This window comes from Lepidochelys kempii, chromosome 26 (genome assembly GCF_965140265.1).
Source record: "Lepidochelys kempii isolate rLepKem1 chromosome 26, rLepKem1.hap2, whole genome shotgun sequence".
In the NCBI taxonomy this organism is placed as follows: Eukaryota; Metazoa; Chordata; order Testudines; family Cheloniidae; genus Lepidochelys; species Lepidochelys kempii.
The window spans coordinates 13,619,050-13,635,900 of record NC_133281.1 but is presented as its reverse complement, the minus strand read 5'-3'; the positions used below and the strand labels follow the sequence as shown (position 1 = coordinate 13,635,900).

The window sequence follows — 16,851 nt, the reverse complement described above, 5'->3', positions numbered from 1 at the left end:
CAACTTTAACGATTGTGCAGCCAGAAGCTGGCCCAGAATCAAGCAGCTGAGTCTCTAGAATACGTGTTAAATAATAGTGCAGTGCTAGTTTTATTATTCATGGAGCACTGGAGAGGTGCGTGGCCCTTTATTTGCCCATACAACACAAAAGTCCTTGTCCTGTGGACTTGGGAAGCCGTCGGGACAGAAATGGTGCTGACCCTCACGCGCTCTGTGATTCCTCTTGCAGTGACTGGCCATGTACAGCGCTCCTGAAAGAGCTGGAAAACAGCTGGTGGCTCCCTCCGGTGAGATCTGAGTTCTCAGAGGCTGCCGGTCTCCGTGGTTTGGATGGAGAATGGATAAACCTCTCGCACCATGTTGGTGACAAAGCAGGGCATTTCCTTGTTCCCCTTGTATTGCCCTTTGGCTTCGCAATGAAACGCGACTTTCCAGCTGATGCGGGTCATTAGCCGTGCAAGTTCAAGATGCCTCTCATCTCCTTCCAGAAACTCCAGCAAGGTTTGGAGAAACATAGAGCCCAGTGGATTTAGGAAAGCGCTATAGCCTGAAAATACCAAAGAAAGGATGTTGTCGTCTCTTGTGGGTGTAAATTCCCAGAGTGCTGCTTCTTTCACTGTGCTGGTGGCAGGGAGGAGACTGGTTGACCCTCTGTTTCCATGGCCCCCTCTACACTACAGAATGGAATCAGGACCCCATCATGCCAGGTGCTGTACAAACACAGAACTGGTAGCAGAAACGACTGCCCCTGTTTGCCAGCCATGGTACGTTGCCCTGGTGCTAGAAGAGAAGCTATCCTGGGGCCTCGGCTCAGGTCTTTCCAGCACCGTGTTGTGGAAACCTGCAGGTTTCAGTTTAAATTAACCTGCATCAAAAAATGTCTCCCTTCTTCCCCTCCAGAGGCCTGCTGAGAGGTGCAGGGCCGGCGTGGGAACAGGGGCAAGCGACTGATTGGGATGAGGGGTGCACTATGCCCGTCTGGTGGAGGAAAGCCTTGGGTTGAGGCAGTGGGAGCCAGGGGTGTGAAGGGAAGGAACAGTCACTCCCTCCTTTTTTCTGTGTCCTCTGCCTCTGTCCCACCCCCCCAAATGCAAGACAAGAGCAAGTTCGTTCCCTTCTCGGCCGGCAGGGGGCAGGGCTGGCCCTGGGGCAGGGGAAGCAGCCTGGAAAATGTCTGCAGCTAGTGTCATGACTCCCCCATCAAACCCCATATCAGGGCCTCCCTCATTGCACAATTCCCCCCCCCCCCAATGGCCCAGCATTGTACAGTGAGCAGATATCCGTCGATACACCCCTGGGATGATGCGGGGGCACTCTGTGGGCCACGGGCTGTGCAAGTCTAGCGGAGATCACCCTGAGCCCATATCCCTGTGGATCCTGGGCTGAGACTTGACTGTTTCCCTACGAGCCTGTGGCTCGCCTTTTCAGCAGGATTCTCCCCTCCTCCTCTGTGTTTAACAGAGGAAAGAAGTTCCACGTTTCTTTCCCAAAATAGTGTGAAAGGGGGCAGCTGTAGACTCCGGCACCAGAGCTACAGAGTTGAATTGGTGGCTGTTGCTGGAGACGAGATGGCTCCCTGTGTGGCAGCAGGCCTCCGCGGCCGTTGTCCGAAGGGGATGGCTGGCACAGCACGACAGGCCAGAAGGGCATTAGACCTGAAGGAGCAGAATCACCCCTGGGGTACCAGCTTCTTCCGGCCTCGGGTCCCGGGGCCATCTCTGCTCTCACTCACCTGGGCTGCAGGCGAACATCACGGCGGTGCTGTCTGGGATGGAGAGGTAGTGCGAGAAGCTGTCTGCTGGGGGCCGGGCGCTGTCCGTCTCCACCCACACACCCGGATCCATCTCATTCCCACGGCAGGCCTGGAAACACAAGCCCCGCAATCAGCCAGCAAAGGGCAGTGCTGGGTGCTGTTCATTCCACTGATACCCCCCTCTGGTCTCCTCTGGGGCAGGCCTGAGCCCGCTTTCATCTCCCCCTCCCCATAGGCCTGGAGCCCCTTTCATCTCCCCCTCCCCCCAGGCCTGGAGCCCCCCTTCATCTCTGCTTCCAGTCCCCACAGGCCTGGAGCCCCCTTTCATCTCCCCTTTCCCACAGTCCTGGAATCCCCTTTCATCTCTGCTCCCCCTCCCAACAAGCCTGGCTGGAACCCCCAGTTATCTTCCCCTCCCCACAGGCCTGGAGCCAACCCTTCATCTTCTTCTCCACACAGGCCTGGAGCCCCAGCCATCTCCCGCTCCCCACAGGTCTAGAGGCCCCATCTGTCTCTCCCTTCCCCTCCATGGCTGGCATAGAACCCCACACACTAACCCTTCCTGACGGCAGTTTGGGGGGTCTGAAAAGATCAGCACTCTGGGCAGGGGATAACAAAGGAGACAGCTTGGAAAATGCCACTGCTCCGCCTTCCTTGGAGCAGACCCCTGCCGTGCAACTGGCCAGGCTCAGTCTGACACCGGGGTAGCCGGTGCTGAACATTTATTACTTGTCTAGATTGCAAGCCCCTTGGGGCAGTGACCAGGTCTCTCCAGGCTCTGTTCTGCACACGCTCAAAAATAGACACCACTGGCCGGATCCTCTCCCTACTTCTGGCCACTCTGTGCCACAAAGTAGCCAGAATCTGCCCTTGATCTGGCAGGTTCATAGTGAGTGAGGTTCATTCACACCCCATGCCTGTTTGGTGGCCGGTTACAGGGGTACTAGCCCTTTAAGGAGGTTGTGGCTCAGCTGAGCCTGTGGCAGGCTTCACCCACCCCCCCCAGGTGAAAGGAATGAGCCCAAGGGGCAGATAATGGGAGCATGTGACTCAGACCCAGAGGCTAAGTGTAGGGGGATGCTTCAGAGAGCAGGAAGGCTGTGTGAGGTTCTTACAGGGGCTCTGGAAGGGTCTGTCTGCCAGTGAAAAGCAAAGAGCTGGCTGAAGTCCCCTGCAGTATATGTGTGGGGGAATGGATTGTGGAGCCTGGGAGGGTAACTGCAAAGCTCCAGGCATGGTGGTTTCCTTTCCCTGTGGAAGAAGGGAAACTGAGGCAGTAGTGGAGTCTGATGCTACATAAGGAGAGCCCTGGGTACATGGCCCCTATGTGACATGTGCGGTGTCTGGGGATGGGTCACTTGCTGTTCTGTTCGTTCCCTTTGGGGAACCTCCCATTAGTCACTGTCTGAAGATAGACCACTGGGCTAGATGGACCTTTGATCTGACCCACTGTGGCCGTTCTTATGTCTCAATTTGTTATACAGTGGGATGTGTGTCAACATGAGTCCTAATTACCAGCAAGGATGCCAGTCCCAGGTAAGGGGCAGCCTAGGGCTGGAAGGAGGCCTGTGGGCAGGGGCTTATGTGGGGAGGGGGTTGCATTGCAGCTGTTTTTCTGGTACCTGCCTATCGATAAACAGGACTTTGGCTGCTAGCACTAAAGGCTTACACATGGCTGGCAGAATCTGTGCACTGCATGCATAGCCTGAAATTGCCACCTCACCCCTCTTAGTAGGCACCAAACTCTCTCTGGAGCAGCCTCTATTGTTATTCCGCATAAAAGAAGTGGTTATGATACTGTGGTGGTGCCCAGAGGTTCTGAGCAGGTGTTTATTGCGCTAGTTGCTGTACAAACAAATACGTCATTAACCAGCTGACTTCCAGTAAACCCCAGCGCAAGAAGCTGGCTCAATGCAAGCATGAGCAGGCAAGTGATGTGGGTGTGTTAATGACCTTTCAGTTCTGAGCGGGGGACTTAATGGTCTGGCTCGTAGTGAGGGCATTTCTTGTACAACAGAGGATGTATTCAGTTAATCCTCTCAATGGCGTGGGCAGGGAGCGGGCACCTCCCGGGACTGTTCTGCAGCGGAGTCGCTGCAGACAGTCCAGCTCTGACGCGGCTTGCGCTGTTCATTGCGGGGTGAACACATTAGTAACCTGCGTTGCCCGGCTTGTTTCGGGGGGTTGCTGTCAGGCAGGCCTATCGTTTGACCCATGAGGTTGCGTGTGCTGCATCATTTAAAAATGCATGGGAGGGATCCCTCGGCAGGGGAGTAGCTCAGTGATTTGAGCAATGGCCTGCTAAACCCAGGGTTGTGAGTTCAATCTTTGAGGGGGCCATTTAGAGATCTGGGGCAAAAATTGTGGATTGGTCCTGATTTGAGCAGGGGGTTGGACTAGATGACCTCCTGAGGTCCCTTCCAACCCTGATATTCTATGATCCTATGAACCGGAGGGCTAGGGAAGTAGCAGATAACACAGGCTACAGCCAGGTGCTATGCAAGCGTCTCCGTTTGTGCTGAATGGTGGACGAACGGCTCCCCCTGCTACTGCATCTCCATCATGCCTTGCAGTCCCCAGCACTCCCTCAGCTCGGACCGCCAGCGGCCCTTGCTCCTCCAGGCCTGGGTGTCTCTCCAGCTGAGATGGCCAGTCACGCAGAACAGTGCAGTGACTCGGGGCCACGGCTGTTGGCCACCATGACGATTCTCTCTTGTGTCCTGGGGTGGGATCTGAACCCGGGATGGGGTTCCTTGGCCCACTCTGCCCACTCTGCCCCCTCTCAGCAGTTAGTTCCTGATGCCCCACAAGTCCTCTTATTACGGGAACCCCCTGGGAGGTGATTATTTCTCCCGTGTTTTGGGGAGAGAAAACATCGTATACCCCCACTTCCAAAAAGCCACCCCCAGAGTCCTGTTAGGAGTGGCATTGGTGATGCCCTAAAGTGGAGCTCTTCTCAGATATTACTGAACTGATGCGACTGACTGGCGCTACAGGGGGCTGGAGCTGTCTCAGAGCATGGCTTTCTGTCTTGAACCACTGAGGTCATGAAAGATCCCATGACATGTTTTCGAAGAGTTGGCACATTAGCCCTTAGGCCCTGGACCAATTCCAACTGGTTAATTACTTTCAGCCTCTGTAAACTTCCCCTTTGGTTTAGCAGGTAAACAGAAATCATTGCCTCTTTCCAAGTGGAAAAACCCAACAATCTCCCTGAATAATGCAATGTTCTGCAGGAGACTCTTCCAACCATCGCCAAGTCCCCAACTCCTAGGCAAACAGACTGCAGACCATGGAGTCTATGCAGAGCAGGGAGACCGCCTGCTAGCACTAAGGGACTAATGGACCAAGCCTGTGGGTGAGATTTTCTAAGCCACCTAAGTCCCATTTTCAAAACTGATGTTGTCACAGATTGCCATGGGATGGTCATTTCTGAAAATGGGACTTGCACAGAAGAGCCTCTTAGACACTATTGAAAACTTTGCCTGACCCTCTGCTTGTACTGCTACATCCCACTGCTGCTTTCAGCACAGTAACCGCTGTGATTCCACTGGAGAAGATGCCACAGCTCTACGCTCCAATTGTTCCTCTCCAACAGGACCCAAAGAGGGTGAGGGGTCGGGGGGAGCCCATCCCACCAGGAGTCATCCTGTCTTTACCGTTCATCAATATCTACCGGAGCCCAGGTGGAGACACTTTCTGCTAACGGTATGCCAATGACACCTGGCTGCTTATCTCCTTGTTCACAGATGCTCCAGGAAGCTAGAATGCCTGTAGATCAGCACCAGCATGAAGAATTCCTGGCTCCAGGTGAACTCAGGTAAGATGGAGAAGATGCTGTCAGAAGGGTAGGGAAGGCTTTAGGGAATTAGCTAAGACTCTGTCCTACATTTCCACTAAAGCCATCCATTGGCCATTCATGAGGCCTCAGGGAGCTGTTCGATTGCTCACTAAGTCTAGTTAGTAAGGTAGCATCACTGGAAAAGATACCACCTTCATTCTCTAGGTTACTAGGACACCCCACCCCTTCCACCATGATGAGGCAGTGGCCATGATAACCCACATGTTTGTTGCCTCCAGACTGGATTGTGTAACTTGCTATGGGGTGTAGGAAGAGAAACCAGTGACATGGGTATATTCTTAATGCATGATTTTTGGTCATGCTACAGCCACCAGTCCTTGAACAGCAGTGGTTCCAAACAGCATGTAGAATGGGATCTCAGCCCAGACACCCAATACCAATTTCCCAGGGAGCTGAGGCCCGTATGAGGCAAAGACTGTGTAAGCCTTTAGCCATTAGGCAGAGAACTGAGACTTGTGATGCTATCACATATGCCACAAAATATCTGTGAGCTGTAGAGCACTTTGGGTCATCCTGGAGCTGGTAGTAAACTGGCAAGATTGAGGCAAAGTGATCCGTTAGCCTTGGTCTCAAATGTTCAGTCCCCAGATTCACTCCAGAGCTACAGGAGCTCCTCGGTGCAATGTAAGCCCCTCTCTTTGTTAGTGAGACCTTGATGAATGACTCTGTCATTCATGGGGTGTAACCATTCGCTGAATTGTTGGGATGAATCATGTGGTGGTCTGTCGCTATTTGTATTGGGTGGCTGTTCCCATGGCATGGACGAATGACCCATGTTAACACAAGACAATAATGAAGAACGGGCAATGCACTGCACGCTTTCGGGAGCTGATTTTCAGCAGCGTCCTGCGTAGTATCTGTGAGCCTTGCAATGCCATAAACACTTGCACAGATGGCTGCTTATTGGAATACGTGTGGCTGTCTAATGATCCCACCCTCCCTATCAGAGCTGAACTTGATACTTTTGGTTGTGTAAATGTTTGTCAACTGGGCACATTGCTCTGCCTCTCTAGCACAGCTGTGAAAGAACACAGTTGCACCTCGAGCCGATGTACCTGAGCACGTAAACCTGATCGTACTGAGCGGATTGTACCAAATGGATTACCGTGCCAATGACAATGACAAGCTTAACAGAAATCCATCAAAATCCACCATCTGAGGACCTGCTATGTCTGGAGGAATCAGCTTTGCTAATTATTCATTGTTGTGAGTAAAAAGTGCCCAGTAAGTGGGTTTTATTTCTCCAAAGCTTCCCAGGCTTCCCCCCTGCCCCGTACATTCCATGCCCCCCAGTATGAGAACCTCTGGTCTGGAGTAGGTTGGGAGCTTCAGTTCTCCCTGTCTGTAACAGGACAAGGGAACATTCAAATGAACTCAAAAGGTGAGAAATTCAAACCTGAGAAAAGGAAACAGTACTTTAAACAGCATGTGATTAGCCCGTGGAACTCACATGATGTCACTGAGGCCAAGAACTTGGTGAGACTCAGAAAAGGACTGGACATTCATATGGCTAACAAGAATATCCAGAGTTGTTCTAAGTAATGACATAAGTTCTGGAAGGGATATTAAACCTCAGGCTTAAGGGCTTAAACCAGGCTGAGCCCTAATGTGGAGGTCCCACATCTGCTGTTGTGGGGCTCTTACACCTCCCTCTGAAGCATTAGTGCTGGTCGCTGACAGAATACTGGGCTACATGAACCTCGGGTCTGATCCTGTTTGGTGGTTCCCAGGTTACCTGTATGAAGAAGACCTTGGGCTTTCCAGCTAGCACTGGGCACCTTTGTGGTGATAACATCTGGAAAATCCTTGTCAGCTTGACCAGCTCTCCCCTGCAGTCGTATATGGCCCCCTCCTCGCCGTGGCTGGACAGAATGCTGACAAAGCAATCACCATGTTCCTCCCGGCTCTCTGTAAAGACACATTAGCGCAGCAGCTCCTTAGAGTAGCCTGATGTCTGGCTGGTACCCACTAGGAGAAAGGATGGGCCTGTTGCCTGGGACATAGGGGAGGAATAGCTCAGTGGTTTGAGCATTGGCCTGCTAAACCCAGGGTTGTGAGTTCAATCCTTGAGGGGGCCATTTAGGGATCAGGGAAAAAATCGGGGATTGGTCCTGCTTTGAGCAGGGGGTTGGACTAGATGACCTCCGGAGGTCCCTTCCAACCCTGATATTCTATGATGGGGAGCTGGGGTCAATTCTCTGCCTCAGACTCACTGGGTGACCCTGGACCTCAGTTTCCCTAAGTATTTTGCCCAGAGAGATCTGTAAAAATGGGAAGAATGCCCCCCTGCCTCATGGGGGTGTTGTGGGAATAAATACGCTCGCTGGGGTCCTCTTTAGGGTATGTGTATGCCCCACCTCTTCCATGAGCACCTCAGTCCTCTACAGCAGTGGACCCCATCACTCAGACCTCTGATGGTAAAGGGCTCTTTAACCTAGCATACAAAGGCCAGGCAAGATCCAGTCGTTGGTCCCTGAAGTTGGATAAACTCAGAGAGGAGATAAGTTGTCCCAGTGGCCCAGCACCCTCACTGTTAACGTGTTATCTAGGGACGTGGTGGGTTCTCCATCAAGTGGAGTTTCTCAATTAAGACTGGGCATCTTTTTCTAAAAGATCTGCCCCAGCGCCACCTCGAGTGATGGGGCCTGACGCAGGAATCCCGGGGGGAGATTCTGGGGCTGGCAGGAGGTCCAGGCACCTTTTCAGCCTGGAGGAAGGGTGTGCCCAAGGCAGGAACAGGCAGTAGCTGTAATGCACTGAGCTCAGGTTCTCCCCAGATGGCATATAATGATCCCTTAGGGACCAGAGCAGCTGGCACAAGCTAGAGCAGCCTCAAGACTGCTCTAAGCTGGGCTGGGGCAGAGAATCAGGGAGCTGTACCCTGTTGGTTCTTAGTATATCTGGTTCTTCCTCTCTCTTGGGCTGTATGAGGAGGGGAGCTGTCCTCAGCAAGGATCTCCCTTTGGTGCAGACAGAACCAGCCGTGCTCCTTTCTGCTATCCCTGGGATTGTGCAGCCTGGCAGGGAAGCGGGCATTGCAACAGCCAGAATGAGTCTGTTCCCTCCTGTGATGCAGCAGGTTGCCAGCTGGGCAGGGACAGCTGTTCCCTGCGGCCCCACCAGGAGGTAATTGAGGCGACAGAGCCTCCTACCTGTGGCAATGGTGCTGACTCAAATCCTCCTGTGTGGACTCACTAAGAGCTCATTTTCCACCCAAACTCAACATTTGCCCCTTAGGCCGGTCACCCCCGAGGGACGCAGTTTACAACCTCACATGCTACAGGCTGGTCGCCCCAGGGGTAGGTGATCCTCATGGCCCTTTCTGGCCATGAGGTTTAGGATTCCCCCCTCTCATTCTTTGGTTGCTCTCCCATTCCCCGAGACGTCCATCTCAGTCACATCTCTCCTGAGAGCAGGACCAAGCAAGGGAGGGGATTATAAATATACCCTCCCTAGGGGACTGGGGGTTGTGAGTGGCATGTGCTGCCTGGGATATGCCAGCCCAAGGGGTGTGTGTCTGTGTGTGTGGAGGAATAGACAATCACAACTGTACACAATTGATGTTCCAAACTGCAACAAATATAATGCAAGCCCCACCCATCCATCCATTGGTCCCAACACGCAGCTTCGCACACTGCCAGGAGCAAAGCAGGGGACGCGTACCTTGCTGGTAGATCTCCTCTATTTCCTGGGCTGTCTGGTCATAGTGCAACTTCACTGCATAGTTGAGTTTGGATAATGCTTTAAACAGCTTGTCTGCTTCTCTCTTGGCCCCTTTCCTGGGTGATAGCGACTTAGCCCTGCTGTGGAACTCATAATTGACAATGATGACAGCCCTGTTCTTTCTCTGCTGCACGGACATGCTATGAAATCCCTTTGGCAGCGCTCAGGTGAGGCTGGCTGGCGGCACCTAATGCTTCAGCAGGAGTGATCTCGGTTTCCTCTACCTGCGATATCTGTCTTCTCGCTCAGCGAGGGTGGAGTATTCCTAGAACAGCATATCCTGCTTCACGGGGTGACTCAGTGCTAACACAGCTGTCCTACCCGGCCCGCTCCCACCCCTGCAGAGCTCACGTAATGTGCAAAACAAGGCCAGACTAAGGCGTAGATGGGGCTGTAGACCTAGCTCCAACTCCTGGAGTCAGGAGATGACATCAGTCTTATTAGCTTTTTACTTAAATAAAAGGTAAGTTCCTAGCCCTTGGCGCGGTCAGGCTTTTCCTCTGCAATGTGTAGCAAGTGTATCTAAAGCAGGGAAAGTCTGCCTGAGTCTGCAGCCAGCCTCAGGCAAGCGCAGTGTGGCTGAAACACCTCATGTTCTTAATGGGGTGTTGGCACCAAGCCTCGATACTAGGGCAGGGGGTGGCCCTTGGGTCAGAGAGGTGCCTTTTGCTCGTCCGATGGAAAGCTGTCTAAATTTGGCCAAGCTCTAATCCTCTTGTCAAGGACTCGAACCCCAGATGGCACTGTTCGTTGTCTGACCAGAGAGAGACAGGCAACACCAGCAAGGTCTGAACACAAAGCTCTTTATTGAAGAGTGCACGCAACAATAGAGAGCAGCCCATCTCTAAAGAGAACCAGCAGCCTCTAAGTCAAACTAATAGGTTTTTATAAACGGTTCCGTCGCGTCACAAATTTATTCATAAAGCAGCCCACCCCTCCCCTATATTAGTTAAAATCTTCTTTCTCTATATGCATGCACATCTACCCCCCTTATTGTAGATAACTTTTAGCAAATCATAGTGCTTCACTAACTTTCTTATCAGTATGGGTGTCAACCAGGAGATGAGGAGTTAAAACAGACATAACACAAAAGTAGGGAGTGGAAAGCAGCGCCTCTGTATCTCAAGGACTGTTCCCAGCACATCTGGTACAGGAATGCAGGCCTCCCCTTTTTTCTCACTCTCTGTAACTTAAACAAATATTCCTTCATTCTCCTTTCAGAGACTTTCCCAGCAGCATCTCTTAGCCTGACTTTGGTTCGGTTGGCATAACTGCCTCCTGTTTTAGCTTTTCTCACCTAACAGTCCCTCCTTTGCCCCAAGAATGCCATAGGGGAACTCTTGGGACATACTGGTCTCTGTGTGGAGTGACTTAAAAATATTCACTGGTTGGTAGGGCACAGCTTGGTACCCATCTAACAGCCACATCTTAACATAACATACAAAACTATTAGGCCATAAACAATCACAACGGCACTCCGAAGCAAGTTATGTAACCAGCCACCTATATCTGGAACCCAGTTGAACAAATTGCTCCACCATGTGTTGACTCGCTCTTCTTCATGGTGTTTTGCAACTTGCATAAGGTGGTTTGCTCTTTCCCAGGTGGCGCTATAAACGTCCGGAACATATACACAGCCTTCTTGCCCAATTAACGTACATGTTTCTCCCTGAGAGGCCAGCAAAATATCTAATGCCAAGCGGTTTTGGAGAACCATCTGCCTTAGTTTTTTTTTGTTTGGTTGCCAAATCTACTAAGGCATCGGCAGTGGTATTTGCCATCATCTCCAACATTCCCTGAAGTCTCGTGACTCCTTCCCCACTACGCCAGGGGCACCTCCACAGGCGAAGACAAATCCTGCACAAGCACCTGTCCAGTCATTTAGGGCACGCCAAGTAAGGGGGCGAGAGTCATTTATGTCTTCCTCAGCCCCCCTTACATTCCTAATTCTTCCTTTAGGGAGACATGTGCGATATACTACAGGTTGTTCTAACCAAGCCAAGTAGCAGGATCCACTCCAGGAAGGAGGGAGGGCTAGGTATGCTTTGTTACCACACACCCAGTATACTCCAAAAAGGGTAGGAGTGACTTTGGACCAGGTATTATTAATAAGTTTGTACCATCCGGTCCAAGATGGCAGGAGGGAGAATTTAGCCGCAGAGGCGTTAGAGGAATATAAACACATAGATGAGTTGGCAGGTTATACCCAAGTGTGCAATTTATAGCGTAATGGTCAATCAACTTATGATCTTTATACAAAAAACGTTTTTCCCCATGCAGACTGCACTTGTTAACCGCGAATTTATACCACGCAGAGGTGCAAGAGGTTGCCCCATCCAGGAGAGAGATATTAGGACCTCTTTTACTCCCGAAATGAGTGCCGTTAAAGTAGGCTGTGCACTCAGTATTACCCAAAGCTATTTTCCCTTCTCTTAAGAGGCACCATTGACCAACTCGTTTCCAAGCTATTAGATACCTGCTTTCAGAGATGCCAGTATCAGCCCAGGTAATATTTAAATTGCCTGTAGAATCCTTCCAGGACGGGGTCCAGGTCATATTTATTGCACTAAGGGGAATAGGAACCATGGGAAGACCTTTTTGGCTATCTGCTGGTATTAATGAGCACACCCAGCATGAAGTGTTTTGTAGGGCGGGCATACAAGATTTCTTTTCATGGGCAAGACGTATAAATGTGTTAGAACTGTGTGAGTCTATAGTCTCAACTCCCCGTACCACCAGAAAAGAAAGATAACAAATACTTAAACACATTAAAAACACAAGAACCCAGCTTAGAGAACGGGGCCATCTTTCCCTGAGAGGACACCACCAACTCAAGGTTTTTTTAGCTGCAGCCGGAGCTTCAGGTCACCCAAAGGGGTAGCAGTCCATTTGTCTTGAGCACAGATGTCGTCTGCTTGTGATTCACCCGGTTCACGGTGGGGTAAACGTGCATAGCTCCCTTGAAGTCCGACGCCGTCTGCTTCTGGGGAACCTTTCTCCAGGTCAGGTTCCCTAGCCGTGCTCCTCTTGACTCTGGTATGATGGATCCAGGTGGGTAGCTCCTTCACTCGGATAGCGGTAGGGGTCACCAGAAGGGTTTCAAAGGGTCCCAGCCACTGTGGTTGAAGCGGAGTCTTCTTATATGCTTTTACCCACACAGGATCACCTGGTAAAAAAAATGAACAGCTTCCCACAAAGGTAAGGACTGGGAGTGCGCAGAGTATTGTTGCAATGTCACTAGATGTCTCTGCAATTCTTTTGCATAAGTCTCTGTGGCTTTGGTCATATCAGTATCATTGGGAACTGATATCAAAGGAGTGAAAGTTGGGGGTATATGTCCAGACAGGATTTTGTAAGGTGCCAGTTTAGTTCTGGCACTCGGAGTTGTTTGAATGGTATAGAGAGCTAGAGGAAGGACTTGCGTTGCCTAGGGAGGTGGTGGAATCTCCTTCCTTAGACGTTTTTAAGGTCAGGCTTGACAAAGCCCTGGCTGGGATGATTTAATTGGGGATGGGTCCTGCTTTTGAGCAGGGGGTTGGACTAGATGACCTCCTGAGGTCCCTTCCAACCCTGATATTCTATGATTCTATGCCTTTAGTCCATCTCATATTGAGTTCCCGGCATAATTTTGTCAAAAGATTTTTTTAGAGTTCCGTTCATCTGCTTCACCTGGCCTGAACTCTGGGGATGCCAGGGAGCGTGAAAAGCCCATTTTGTTCCTACCGTATTGGTCAGTTTGTTATAAATCTTTGCGGTAAAATGAGTACCTTGGTCTGAGTCAATTATTTCAGGGGGGCCAAATCTTGGTATAATTTCGTTAAGTAATACCTTACATACAGCAGTTGCAGTCGCTCGAGCGGTGGGATAAACTTCCACCCATCCAGTGAGCTGGTCTATTATGACTAATAAATGCCACTTTCTTTCAGAGGGAGGTAAATCAGTAAAATCAATCTGTACATGCTGCATAGGCCTGTGAGCCCACCTGCGCCCCCCAGGTGGTGCTTGCTTATTTACACCCCTTGGGTTACACTGCTGACACAGAGCACACTTTTCTACTGTCCTTCTGGCTACTTCGTAAAGTCCTGGGGAAACAAACTGTCTTAACATAATTTGGGCCATTTTATTTGCTCCCAAGTGTGTATTTTTTGTGGATCTGTTCCATCACTGCACTCTGTTGGTTTTTAGGTAAAACAAAACGACCATCACACTCCCACATTCCCGTGGAATCAGGCTTAGCTCCCCATTTCTCCCAGGTTATTTTTTCACTGTCTGGGGCTTGCTGTTGCCAGGTTAAAAGAGGTGAATTGAGTATTTTGTAAGGCAGCGGCTCTAGCAGCCTCATCGGCCAAGTGGTTTCCTACTGATACAGGATCAGTGTTTTACAGATCTCACAGCTGCTTAGGCACATTCAAGCCCCCCTCTTTCTTGGCTGTTAGCCAAATCCTAGCTGTGAGTAATGTCCTTGGGCAGGCCAGCGTCTTATCTTGGGACCGAGCCTGCCAGCTACAGCATTGAATTAGCTCGTCCTCTGTTCTTTTTTTTTCTCCCCTTCTTGGCTTCTATTAACCTGCAAAGGAAACTTTCACTTTCCACTTAAACACCTTTGTTCAGAAATGAACACATGTACATTGCCCCATTATACAGCACTTTAGTCTTATTGTTCAATGTATGCCACATACACGCTTCTAGGAAAATGGCTTTATTACAGAGCTTTGGAGCAACAAGCCAGGACAAGCACACCCACTTTTGAGGAGTCCACTTGGTACAACCTCTGGTGTCCAATAGCTTTCCTCCCTCCCCAGCCCTCTGGCTAGAAATGTGAGGTAGCCAGAAGGATCCCATGTATAATATGGGGAGTGGGTTAACCTTTCATGTCCTTGCCTCCAAAGACCCTTGGTGTGTGAATTTTAACATTTTTTTTCAATTAAAAGATCTGGCCAATGAAATTTAATACACTTGCTTAAGAAAGAAAAATAAACTTTGGTATATCACATTTTCCTGATATTATCCAAACCCTTTGTATTCCAAGTTGAATAAAACAATTATCTGCATTTTAATTTAACCCTTCTATTTAGTTTTAAACTAAACTGTCCTATGAAAAATTAAACACAGCAATTCTGGCCACAAGACAAACACCACAAGACAGGACACACAGAACAGAATTCCTATTGTGCCAGTAAATTCATGAGATGTTGAATTGCTTTTCAGCTGGCATCAGTTTTCTCTAATTTTCTGAAAGACAAAAAGAACATAGATCTACCCCTTCTGGGCAGTCAGTCATTATTTAAAATATTTCTTTTTTATACAAATACCCTTATTAATTGCAGGCAAAACAGAGGAATTACCCATATGTTCTTGTATTTGTTTCATAGGCAGCCCAGGTTTCAGTGGCTTTTACCTTATCAGTTAGGTAATTTACATTAAAACAAATGCTTTTCGGCTTGCTTTTGGATCCACAACTTAAAGATTTTTACTTTAAAAAGGGCATAATAAACTTTACCAGACTTTTGATTGCCTTTTACTTCTGTTTTCACAACACGCAACTCTAAAAAGGAAAACACCAAAACAGGAAAACAGAGTCCTCCACACTCTGAATGTAGATGTTTGCATGTGCTCAGAGCCTTAGAGGAGGCTCAACCTTGGAAGCTAAATTTCCCACAGAGAGAGAGACTCCTCCTGGAGGGAGAACCATCAGTGCTCCAGGGGCTGAGCCGGACTTTCCCCACCGTTGCTGCTCCTGGCTGCGGAGGCGTGAGAGCCAGGAGATTGTTCACATGCTGTCAATGCTCCTGCTGGTTGCTTCCTCCTTCTCTGCCCCTCTCCTCTCTGCTTTCAAGGGGGGGACAGGTGCAGAGGACAGGGTACGGAAGGGATAGTCGCAGTGGTGATGGAGGCAGGAGCGGTGGGGATAGGGACAGAAGGGGATGGGGTTGTAGGAGTATGAAAGGAGCTGGCTGAAGGGGGAACGGGGCGGGGGGAAGATGGATCTTTAATCACGTGAACTCTCCCTTCCCGAATATAAACGAGAACAAGATTTCTGAGTCAACTCTCCTCCACTGTTTAGCAAATAGCTGTGAAACCCACTGGCAACGTGTGTGTCCGTGCCCCTTTTGTGGTGATCCACATAAGAGAAAAGCCTACTATTGCTACCGTTCCATGAGCTCAAGTGGTAGAAGTCTGTGCTGTGGATCTAAAGGTCCCACCCTTGCTGATGATCCATGGGGGATCAATATGGTTCCAAGTGCTGGAGCTTCTATCGTTTCAGATTTACAGTCCGTGTCACCTGAATGAGGCGGGGGAGGGTGTGGAACAGGATGTGATTGTGTAATTACAGGCTGTATCATAACGCATATGCACTAGGCTGCATGCCTGCAGCCTTCTGGTAGGGTAGCTGCTCTTAGGGACAGATCTTTGCTGGCAGCTCAGCCCCCTCACCCCTGAGCTCCCTCAGAATTCCTGAGCCTATAGAGCATGACAGGGGCCTGGCCTGTGACTTGCCTCCGCTATACAAATAATGAACCGGGCCTGGTAACTTGTGCCAGCACCACCTCATCTGAGCCCTTTGTCTTGAACCGCACCTTGGCTTCATTACCAGGCAAGAGCAGGTCTGGGGTAGGTATTCCCCGAACAGCTGCGGTGATGCAAAGAAATCATTTAGCTTCTCAGCAATGTCCTTATCTTCCTTCCTTGCTCTATTTAAACCCTGTGATCCAGCCGGCTCAGAAATTCTTTCACAGGCTTCCTGCTTCGGATGCACTTAAATAATATCATTTGACTCCTTTGGCTGAGGAAAGGATTTTGGGATCAGTGAACATTAAGTGAGCATTAAGTCAAATGGGGCAGGGGAGCATCCACATGGCATTTTGCTCCAGTTTAACTGAACCAATGCAGTTCTGATGTAAACAAAACCTTAGTCTCTCTCTACCCCTTCTGTTCTCTGGTGGCAGGATCCAACCAGTTCTGACACTGTGGTGAGTTGTGATGCATGCAGGGAGCAGAGACAGGCCAGAGCAGGGGGCATAGAGGTAAGGGCTTTATGAGTAACAGACCCTGGAGTGACCCAGAAGGGGCATAAGAACGGCCAGACTGGGTCAGACCAAAGGTCCATCTAGCCCAGGGTCCTGTTTTCTGACAGTGGCCAGTACCAGGTGCCCCAGAGGGAATGAACAGAACAGGGAATCATTAAGTAATCCACCCTGTGTCGCCCATTCCAGCTTCTGGCAAAAAGAGGCTAGGGGCACCATCCCTGCCCATCCTGGCTAATAGCCATCCTGGCAGCGCTATTCCTGGTTGTAGGGAGGCCCTCTGAGGTAGCTGAGAATACTTTCCAGCAGAGGGTAAGGCAGGAGGGGTCTCACAGTCAGTGAGAAAGGAAGGAACTGTGACCATGTATTAAAAAACAGCTGGCACCTTCTGGTGGTGGCCATCTTAGAACCAGTTTCCTAGGACTCGATGATGGAAGGTGCTCGGCATCAGGCCCCTTACTGGATCCAAACCTGCTGCCCCTGGATTT

The 16,851-nt window shown here is 50.2% G+C and overlaps 2 protein-coding genes across 3 annotated transcripts in view; one reads left to right on the top strand and one right to left on the bottom strand.

Moving 5' to 3' along the window:
- Window positions 1–291: 291 nt before the first annotated feature.
- Window positions 292–9,477, bottom strand: LOC140903712 (caspase-7-like). Its single transcript, XM_073325447.1, has 4 exons — window positions 9,279–9,477; window positions 7,351–7,523; window positions 1,733–1,862; window positions 292–547 (listed from the first exon to the last, which is right to left on the bottom strand). Exons 1-4 carry the CDS (start codon window positions 9,475–9,477, stop codon window positions 303–305), a joined length of 747 nt encoding a protein of 248 aa, XP_073181548.1. The 3' UTR covers window positions 292–302.
- ELMOD3 (ELMO domain containing 3) overlaps window positions 4,913–16,851 on the top strand; it is a 72,895-nt gene continuing 60,956 nt past the window's right edge. Inside the window, exons 1-3 of one of the 2 annotated variants that reach the window (XM_073325441.1) lie at window positions 4,913–5,111; window positions 5,503–5,573; window positions 6,634–6,821. The gene's annotated coding sequence lies outside the window, so the exon portion shown is untranslated. Of the gene's footprint in view, window positions 5,112–5,502; window positions 5,574–6,628; window positions 6,822–16,851 lie in introns of both variants that reach the window. The other variant, XM_073325440.1, reaches the window with a different exon arrangement.

Bases quoted from the DNA above. Each gene is read 5' to 3' on its own strand.
- LOC140903712 (XM_073325447.1), bottom strand. From the start codon at position 9,477: ATGTCCGTGCAGCAGAGAAAGAACAGGGCTGTCATCATTGTCAATTAT. The intron at 7,524-9,278 runs GTACGCGTCCCC...GTGTCTTTACAG, and splicing joins AGAGGAGATCTACCAGCAAG to AGAGCCGGGAGGAACATGGT. The intron at 548-1,732 runs GTGAGTGAGAGC...TGGTATTTTCAG, and splicing joins GATGTTCGCCTGCAGCCCAG to GCTATAGCGCTTTCCTAAAT.